General features: G+C 43.6%; 1 protein-coding gene across 1 annotated transcript in view; it reads left to right on the top strand.

The window, feature by feature from the left end:
- Positions 1–4,276: 4,276 nt before the first annotated feature.
- LOC148541885 (lysosomal alpha-glucosidase-like) overlaps positions 4,277–10,959 on the top strand; it is a 63,226-nt gene continuing 56,543 nt past the window's right edge. The window contains exons 1-2 of the mRNA XM_088476609.1: positions 4,277–4,687; positions 7,856–8,001. Coding sequence (XP_088332735.1) covers positions 4,277–4,687; positions 7,856–8,001 — 557 coding nt within the window. The remainder of the gene's footprint in view (positions 4,688–7,855; positions 8,002–10,959) is intronic.

Raw genomic sequence — 10,959 nt, 5'->3', positions numbered from 1 at the left:
CTTGTTCCCACTTACCTTCGTTTGGGATGCCGACTGCTGGTCTTTTGGCATTGGGCTAAAGATAGGCGTCGGTATTTAGATGTCTGTCTTCAATTCCGAGTCTGGATTTCGATGTTGGAATTCCAACCGCTGGCATCCCGGCCATTGGCATATTGACTACATCTCCATACATACATACATACATACATACAGTGCCTCTTCCCTGAGCTATCTTACCATCATTGGGCGGAATTCAATTGATTTTGCGGCCCACATCTCCCATCTAAAGTGACAGGAGATCGCGGGCCGCTATACAATTGTGCCAGAATTTCATGCTGATCGCGCCCATAGATATCAGGTTTAGCCGCGTAAAGCAGCTAAACCCGACCAAAGTGCTGGGCGCGAACGCGAAAAGTGATGTTTGGGCGCCCAAACATGTCACTTTTCGCACATTTCAGCTCTCATCCCCCAGGGGCTGCGAGCTGAAATGTAGCGCTGGCAGCTGATCGCGCCCGACAGGAGCAAGAATAGAATAGCTCCGTCGGGCGCGATAGGGTCTGGAGAGAATTGAATTCCGCCCAGTATGTGACTGCTGGATAGTCCTTCTTCTTTCTCCCATGCTGCAGGCACTGATTGTACAGTACCATGTAGCCCCACCCCCTGCTCAGACTCCACCTGCCTCATGTTTTACAACTGCCAGTGCAGTCCTACACTTCACTGCAGCTCATTAAAGGATAAGGGGGGGTCATGAGAGAGGGGGGCCCGGGTTACTTGCCCCTTGTACACTCCCCTTAATCTGGCTCTGACAAGGAGGCAAGGCAGGCGACAGAGGGCAGGTACTGGGCTGAACTCTGTGGACTCCTGAGTGGCAGAGCCACTCAGTCTCAGGGCACGGTACAGGTGTCCTCTAGTACCCATCCGTCGCTGGGCTTGGATATGGATATGGATTTTTTTTCAAAGCTAACCCCACAATGGGCAGATGACCTTGACCTTGTTGGTGCCAGATGGGGTAGTTTAAGCGTCTCAGAAAATGATGATCTTGACTTTTCATGCACAACAGCCTCTAGAGTTTACATAAAATTGTGCGCAAAATATAAAACATCCAGTGAGCGGCAGTCTGGTTGTGAAAATTACTTTGTTAGCACGGGCACGTTTGATCGATATCGACTATCGCCCGTGCACGCAGACCAACCTGATCGAAATGGACCAGGTTACTATAGGGATCCGCGATCGTTGATCGTGGGTCGTTATAGTCGTTGGTGGGTACGTGGTATGCTGGATGATCAATATCGATCATCCAGCACAACCGGGAGATCGAACAACGATATCGTTGTCGATCATCCCACGTGTACCCACCGTTAGTGAGAGGTCGTATACACACTGGATGGAGCCGCATACACACTGGATGATAATTGTGATCGATATAAATAATAACGATATCATTGAACGACATATTGTTCATATCGTTCAGTGTGTATGCACTTAGCAATGAACGATGCGCGCTACCACAAGGCCTGATTCTGACCCGCTCGTGAGCGCTGTACGCTCGCAAGCGGGTCAATTGTGCCTGTGTGCATGCGCACAACGGAGAGTGCTCCGTCGTGCGCAGGCGCGAGACCCGGTGAGCGTCGGGGAATCCGTCGCTCGGGGTCTCGCACCAAAGGGGGCGTGCTGTCGATGGTGAGTGACAGTACGCTCCCTTTGGTGGGCGTGCCAGGGGCGTGGCTGCCAGACGGAGGCGTTTCCATGGGAACGCCTACCGTCTGGGGCCGGCCCCACTGACATCACTAGTGATGTCAGTGGGAGTGATTTTGGCTATGATAGAGCCAAAATCACTCCAGGGCTTGCGGCAGCGAGACCCTACCGCAGGGTCTCGTTGCAAGCCCAAGTCTTGACCATCGCGACCATCATCATGGACGCTCGCTATAGCTGTGGGTGGTAACCCACAGCTATGCGAGCGTCCAAGAGGCCACTCCAAATTGAGGTAGCAGGGCCCTGATTCAGAGCGAGCGCTCTGGTCAGAGCGTTCGGCTCTGAATCAGGCCCACTGGTCGTTAACGATACCCCTAGTCGTCTGAACATACAGCTCAATCTGGGGATATTGTGAGCAATGCCATGCTGCTGCTGCCATCGTTCGTCATTGCCGGCATCGGCAAGTGTGTATGCACTTGCTGATGATTGCATCCCTGGACGGGTCCGTTGCGTCCAATATCTGTGAATACACATTGTCTAGTGTGTATGAGCCTTAATTCAAATAACCATATGTTACAGCAGTGGCATACAAGAGAGCATCTCTAAATGCACAGCACATCGAACCTAGCAGTGGATGGGTAATATCAGCAGAAGACAACACCAGGTTTCACTCTTGTCAGCTAAATATAGAAAACTGAGGCTACTGTGGGCCCATCCCCCAAAACCGGACCCTAATAATTAAGTATCCAATTCGCTGTGGGTTGCAGTGGTGGATACTTAAACTACTGCAGCAATTCAATATTGCTCCTATGTGGGGACAACTACTCCAAAGAAGCAGCTGTCCCCGCAAACCCTAACACTGCTACTGAAGTAGCAATGATACTTAGCCCTGCTGATCTGGCCCATGCTTGATCTGAGTTCATGCATGCGTGCTGCCACAGGGCACGCAGTGCAGGGGCAGAGGAGGGTTCCGATCGGATACCTTTTTACAAGCCAGGAATCCTTCCCATAGGATGAAGTGCAGTTCCCAGGAATTAACATCATCTGAAAATGGCATTAGTTCCCGCAGGCAAACTCCAAAAACGGAAAGTTTACGTAGTTTGTTGAATATTATCCGCCCCATCGGGCCCCTACTAATGAATAGGCCGCATGTGTAACAGGCCCATAACGGATCATGAATAGGCCCCTTATTCCTAAATAAAGATGACCTTGAATTGGTATTCAATCTGGAAACCGGCTAATGTAAGCTCGACAGCCATGCTTCCCGATTGCTTTATCCCGGCGAGGGTTAAATGACAGGCGTCTAAATCTCGATGCCTGCCATATTTCCGATGCCAGGAGACCGACCCTGGCATCTCGATCGAAGGGGTTAGGGTTAGGCTAGGGGAAGGTGGGGTTGGGGTTAGGCACCCCCGGGGGGAGGTTAGGGTTAGGCATCCCCCGGGGGACTTAGGTTTAGGCAGCGGGGAAGGGGGGGTTAGGGTTAGGCACAGGGGGGGAGGTTAGGGTTAGGAACCCCTAAGGAGGGTTAGGGTTAGGGGGGTTAGGTTAGTTTGTACTTACCTTGGGACGATCGGGATTTCCAGCACTGTCGGGCTGCCGCTACCGTGATCTCTGCATCTGTAGGACTGACGCTGCCGGGAATCGAACTGCCGGCCATGCGTCAGCCAGTATTTCATACCGATTCCCTTGAATTACCTACCACGAAACTTACCATCTGCAAACCTTTTACCGACTACATCAATTATCTTCACATGCCAAGCCAATTCAGTACTGTAATACAAAACATACACAGCTACTGTATGTAGATACTTCTCTTTATTTATATAACTGCTAATTTACTTAACAGCCTTTAGCTATCTAGATTTCAGTATTCCACTAAGCAGTGGCCACACTACAGGTGATGTTTTATGGTACACTACAAAGTGCCTGTAGTTACGAGCAGCCACAGAAGCCTTTGACTACTTTATGCTAATGTGGGGACTCATGCATGTAAAAGCTAAAATGTGCTGCCCAATGGTTTTACGCCGGCTGCCGCAACTGTCTATGGACTCTTGCACCAATCCCACGTTGGATGCAAGAGAACCATCAGAACAGGCCTCCCAATCCCTTCCCCGTATGTATGATACAGTATAGCATGGAGCTTTTGACACACGCCCATGACCCTCCCACCAGTCAGGGTGTTTACATGCAATAGTTTTACCACCACCCAGATCCTGCCCATAAATGTCCAATTTCAGGTAAAGAAAGATCCAAGTTCCATAAAACTCACAATAGGACGGACATATGTAAAAATTTGCCTATGCGCTGTATGCAAAAACTTGCCATTGTGTCCGTAAAGAGAGATCTGTGAGACTCAGAATCAGCCCCAGAATAGCTGTAAGACTATTACTTATGTGAATGAATTCATTATGTTTACATCCAGCTGAATGCGTATAGCTATATACCTTTTAGTTTTTACATGTAAATCTATTTATATTGTACTGCTTAGTTTTGTCACATCTGAAACTGTTTATAATACTAATAATTTCTATCTCCAATAATGATAACAAAATCCTCAATAATATATGTCTGCTCTTGCAGAGAATATTACATCTGGCTCAACATGTTCAAAGAGTCTCAAGGAAGAAAGACATTGAATTGTTGGAATACAGCATGGGGGCTGAGCGTGCTTTTTATGCTATATACAGTATGTAGTGGAAAAGATTACAATCCTTCAAGATGTAGCACAGCCCCCGAAAGTCGTTTCGACTGTGCACCAGAGAAGATTTTGAATGAAGATGAATGTGAAGCTCGTGGATGCTGTTACGTTGCAGTGTCTGATAGTTTGGGTCTTGGGCAGCCCTCCTGTTTTTACCCATTCGACTATCCAAGCTACAAAATGGTTAATCTAACGGAGACAGAGAATGGTTACTCCGCAACTCTCATACGCAACATTAAGACTTTTATGCCAGATGATTTAATGATGTTACAACTGAATATTTTTTTTGAGACCGAACACAGGATGCATTTTACTGTGAGTTTCTCAGTCAATGTGTAAAAGTTTGTGCATTTGTTCAGGATTAACTTCGATATCTTCTACAAATCATATTTGCTTCATATAGTTAAATTATGATACAGTTGCTTCTTTGCTTACATTGATATTAATTTATATACTATTTAAAACCCAAATAATTTGCATTATGTTTTATTTGTCAGTGTTATTTCCTAAATTCATCGTCTCTAATTAATTAATGATAATTTTCATGAATTTGGATTATTTTCTTCTGCCTTTTAAGAAGTTAAAAAATAATATATTTAAAGTTATTAGTATTATTGGTTCTGATTTTATCAGGTAGTGGTAATCACTAATTTTCTGCAATTCTTTTCATTTTTTGGTGATTTACTAACTGCCAATTTTATTAAAGGCAAAACCCATTGTTTTGGGTTTGATATAATCGGTTTCTGAACAATTTTAGCTTTTATAAAATCATCAGCTTGTAAATACCGAGAATCATTTGAAAAGCCAGTACAGGTTGAGTCTCCGATATCCAATATACTTGGGACCAGGGGTATTTTGTATAACAAAATATTCCGTATTTTGGAATAATTGCATACCATAATGAAATATCTTGGGAATAGAACCCAAATATACACACAGAATGCATTTATGTGTTATATACACCTTATACACACAGCCTGCAGGTCATTTTATACAATATTTTCAATAATTTTGTGGCTCAAACAAAGTTTGTGTACAGAAATGAAATTCATTTATGCTTCATATACACCTTATACACAGAGCCTGAAGGTAATTTTATACAATATTTTTAATAATTTGTGCCTTAGACAAAGTTTGTGTACATTGAGCCATCAAAAATCAAAGGTTTCATTATCTTAGTCATTCCAAAAAAATTCCGTATTTCGGAATATTCCGTATTTCGGAATATTTGGATATGGGAGACTCAACTTGTACTTGATAAGTTAGGCCCTTGGAGTTAAGATGTTTCCAAAGTGACTGTATACAGATATTTTTCTAGTGTGGGTCATGTAAAATGGGTTAGAACAAAATATTGGTTTTATGGATCAGGTGTGGGTATGGTCAGGTGTGGGTCATGCAAAACTGATTTGGGAAAGGTGTAAATTAAGTGGAATGGCTTATGCTGGGCATAAACTCTACAATTATCTGTCAGATACTGTATCTGTCAAATCTGTCTGGTGGGAAGGAAAATCTGGTCCGTTTTCTAGTGTTTGGGAGCAAATTTCTATTGTCATTTGCTCCCATACATTACCAGGTTTTCATTCCAACCAGCCAGGTTGGACAGATATCTGACAGATAATTGTATAGTGTATGCGCAGCATTAGGTTTGATTGTGGGTCATGTGGAATGGATTAGGGTCAGGTGTGGATCATGTGGAATGGATTAGGGTCAGAAGTGGTGGGTCGTGTGGAATGGATTAGCTTCAGATTTCTGTCAAATGGAATAGATATGGGTCAGGTGTTGGTACTATTTGGTCATGCAAAACTGGTTAATATCAGGTGTGAATTAAGTGGAACAGATTAGGGTTGTTTTGGGTCATGTGGAATGGGTTAGTGTTGTGTGTGTGGTTCATGCAGATTTGGTTATGTTCTAGAGTGGGTCCAGGTGTTTCTGTGTTTACTGTTTGTCTTCAACATATCACTGCTACCTTCTAAATACAAACATTCAATAATTTGGAGTTATGTAATATGAGACTTCTTATAACTGACGCTATTCACAAACTCATAATTTAGCAATTTTATAACCATTTTATAACATTATCCCACCAGACAAAAAAGTGTAGACTAAAACCGGCCTAATCATTCTGCATAGAAACATGGAAACTGCCCTTCTTGCCCTGCTGGCTTTATCCGTAAAGCATTGGGATGTTAGAGACCTGTCTACTTTAATGGAGGCCAGGAGACTCTAGCCCAAATTTGGTTGTTTCCAAGAAATTCTAGTAGAGTGGGCAAGTACTGTAGAATAACCATAGGTCTGGAACATACTCATCTTGTGGATCGTCTGTTTTCATTATGTGTAATCGAATCATTAATTTTTTGTAATTTTAGCTGTACGGCATCGCAGACACAATGTTACACCATATAAATAAGTTAATATTATTTATTATTATCAATGATCCCTGAGGAAAATGATTAATAATAATTGAACCGTCGCCTAACAGTTGCATATGAGTTTTGTATCAGCATCGAGTGCCAGCGCTTGGAAGTTGTATATGTGTGAACCCTGCTGGGAATTCATTATTGGAGGGCACCTGCATTGAGTTGCTTAGCTTGTGGTGAAAAGTGCTGCCTTACAAGTGGAATATATATATTATATATATATATATATATATATATATATATATATATATATATATATATATAGCTGTATCTGCCAGACTCCCAGCACCCCTGAAGTTTTCAATTAATTACTGTTTTCCAATCTCACCCATCGCTGTTAGTGGGCTCATATATTGGAAAGCATACCTATAAGGGCAGAGACTTCTCGGGATGGATATTGAAAGCCCGGTATCGAATGGTGGTTTGGCGTCTGACATCAAATCACATAATGCAATGGCATTGCATCCAAGCTATTCAATTGTATAAGCGTTGTGACGTTTCATGCATGCACAGGATACACAAGTCACTCATGCGCAGACCCATTTTGCTCATGAGCAAGAGACCAACAGTCATGCCACAGCTGTGTAAGATTCTGTGCAGCAGCTGGACACCCCATTAGAAAAACATTTCTTTTAGAACATTTAATGGCTGCAAACATCAGTACATTTTCCATTTGATGGCAGTTGTCTAACATTGAACGAAAAACATTGATGGTGTTAAACCAATGAGTATCAATGTCCAATGAGTATCATTGAATACCAGTATCCATCCCTGAAGACTTAGTCAAATATATAATATATAATATTCATAATGTCACTTCCAGGTGTGCTCATGGGGGTGGCCCTTGCCCTGATTGCGCCCGGCCCCCCCTTCACCCAAATCACCACTGATCATTCGTGGAATGGGAGTCCCCAAGAGTCCACTTCAGCTGCTACTGAAAACTGTAGCATATGCCACGACTGGCACATGTGTCGGGGGGTTGCCGACCCCTGCCCTATATATTTTATATGATAAAATTACATTGCATTGCATTATGTATTTCCTTTTGGCTTATTTCTGACTATAGATAAAAGATCCTGCTCAGAAACGCTATGAAGTTCCTATAGAAACACCATGTGTCCATGGGAAACCCGTCCATATGCAGTATGAAATCAAACTTGCTGCTGAACCCTTTGGCTTAATAATCAGTAGGAAGAGCAACGGGCAAATCTTGTGAGTAGTAATTGTTTTGCTGGCTACATTTGTATTCAAAATCACTTACCTGTTTGTAGATTTGGCAATATTAAGATTCCAAACCATGGCATCATGATAAACCAGCGCACACTGCAAAGAAATAATAGTGTATTTTATGCATCTAGCTTATATGAAAAAAAAAACCAATATAAATAATACACATAGAGACTGCAACATTTTCCAAATCACTTAAAAGAAAGAAAAACCCGAAACCAGAAATTAGACTAAATAACTGCAAAAGTCAGTTTTTGTAAATCTCTTCACTAGTCTCCAAATATTCTCTTCCTAAATCCGCTTACACAGTGCATTCAATATATTACTGTAAGCAGTGCACATGTAGTATTATGTCGACATTCAGAAAGTCGAAATCACAGTGTAAACACTGACAGGGTTAAATTAGGTTTGCAGATAAAATAATCCCATTGATAACTTTCACAATGTAGACATTCTGGCAATGTCAACATTATGTCAGTGTCGACATTCGGGATGTTGACCTAATACACCACAACCAATATTAAAGTTTAAATTCGGGATTAAATTGGAAATAATTTTTCCCCAGCAGTTGCTATTCATTCTCGGACCTCATAAAGTAATTATACCACAGTCTTATTTACTACTAATATTTTATTACTGGGAACAGAATTGTTAGATACATCATATAATATCTTCATCAGGATATCTGTAGTCCTGCACTGCTACACACTTTCATGTTATAGACCTTGCAAATTAGGGAGGCTAATCCTGGCTTATTTTTTCAATCGGGGTATTGAAAAAAATCTCAAGCCCAAGATTGAGTTAACCAATGCCGGCTGCCCACAGCATACAGACTCCTGTGTAGGTGGACGCGGCCAGACAAGGGGGCGGGCTGGTGTGCGCCTACATAGCATGACCTTTATGAAGTCACACGCAGCTGCACAGCCATAGGAGGCCTGAGGGTAGCGCCTGAGCCAACGGAACTAGTGCTCAGCGCTGCCCCCTGGCTGAAGACAAGCCGCGCTTTTTCATCTTGAAAATCCTGGGATAGGATGCCACAATCCCACGATTGAAATCCCGCAGTTTTTTGCCCTATATCATGGGATCCCGATGATCCTGGGACTGGCTTCCCTACCTAGAATTCAGAAGAAGATGAGGACTATAATCCGTTAAGATTCCTCCTCGAACATGATTTTCCTGTAAAATACGAAAGAGTGTTATAAGCAAGATGGAGGCTTTCTTGTCCCAGATAAAGGCTACAGTGACATCTAATGGCCGTCAGTGGCTAAAAGCACAAATAGAGCAGCAAATCCCCTTGTCAAAGAGTGATCGAGAAGGACCCTAGTAGTGATCTGTCAGGCGGAGTTGAGCAGGGCCGTTGCTAGGGTAGTGCGGCCGGTGCCATCGCACAGGGCACCACAGGTCAGGGGGCGCTGTTTGGCCCTGTCAAATTTCTGTTTATTATCATTCTCACTTGTAGCTTCCTCTTATTTCATCCCCAGCATCTCCTGGCCTCTCCTATCTCTTCCTTGGCCCTTCCCCATGAGGCCACTCCCCTTTTTGGGTGCATTATGTCCCTTTGAAAAATGAGGGGGCGCCAATGTTCTTTCTGGCACAGGGCACCAAAAGTCTAGTTACGGCTCTGGTGTTGAGTACCCTCTTGTGGAAAGGGTGGGCAAACAGTAGCTTTTTGTGTTGCCTGGAGCTAACAAGGATCAAAACAAAGTGATAGGAAGGAGCCACTTGCAGGGTCTCTGACGTTACTCACACTCTCCGCACAGTAGAGAGACACAGCGGCACATCCTTCCACAGTGGAGGTTGGAGCATCAGATGAGAAATAGCACTTCAGGGCTTTGGTTAAGTGCAAGGTTCACTGAGGCCTGTTAGTATTATCATGAGGTGACCACACTTCAGCTACCCCTAGAATTATACATTTTGAAATGTATGTAAATGGATGTGACACTAAAAATCATTGTTCCAAGGGAGGCCATATACTGTATTTATGTTTTAATAAGTGGTTAAGTTCCATTTTGTTTTCTAATGCTACTTGGTTCATTTCTCTCTGCACTGCATTTGAAATATTCAGCTCTAAAACATGAATAATGCATTTGTATTACTTGCATTACAGGCATTGCATATGCCGTGGGCTTTGCAGCCTTACAAACTGATAGCGGTCATCTTCCAACTACATTTAACAACATGCTTCGTATCTTTTTGCAGAGTATTAAGGGGAAATTTACTAAGAACGTGTTGGTGCGATTTGGTGATTTTGGTCTCTATTTACTACAATCCGCATATTGAATGCAGATTGTAGTGTGATATTAACGACTGAATAACACAGGGCTTGCGATAAAGCTCTGTCCCTGCGAATCCCCTTTGGAGCCTTATCACTGTATTTTTTGCGAAAATACCGTGACAAAGTGCCCGCGCATGCGCCGACCGGCCGCCGCTGCTACCCCCCGGCGCAAAGCCCCGCCACCCGGCACTAAGCCCCGCCCCCTGTGATCGCGGAACACCCCCCCCGCGACCCCCCTCCCTTAATTACACTTACCTGCATGATCCAGGCCTCCGGTGATGTCCTCCATGTCTCCGGTCAGGTGATCTCCCATGCTGCTCTGGGACCCAATCACCTGATGACCGGGCAGCAGTGCACTATGGGAGACTAGCTGACCAGAGGGGAGTCATCACCGGAGGCCCGATCACCGGTCCCTGGAGTCAGGTAAGTAATTTTTTTTTTTTAGTATTTTTTTTTTTACAGTTAGAGCAGGGCAGGAGTCGGTAACCGGGGGAGACCCTGGATAACGCCACCTCCAGGTGGTGGTATTATCACAGGGCTTTCCCCAATATTTTTTTACAATTTATTTTTTAGTAACTATGGCTAGATCACATTTCCCATTACAATTATGGAAAATGCGATCTGATTACTAAAAATAAGTGATACTTAGGGGTTGGAGTAGAATTTTA

The sequence above is a fragment of the Taudactylus pleione genome, unplaced genomic scaffold (assembly GCF_031769625.1).
Source record: "Taudactylus pleione unplaced genomic scaffold, aTauple2 ptg000016l, whole genome shotgun sequence".
Lineage (NCBI taxonomy): Eukaryota > Metazoa > Chordata > Amphibia > Anura > Myobatrachidae > Taudactylus > Taudactylus pleione.
The sequence above is the reverse complement of the archived record's forward strand: the minus strand, read 5'-3'. Positions and strand labels throughout refer to the sequence as shown.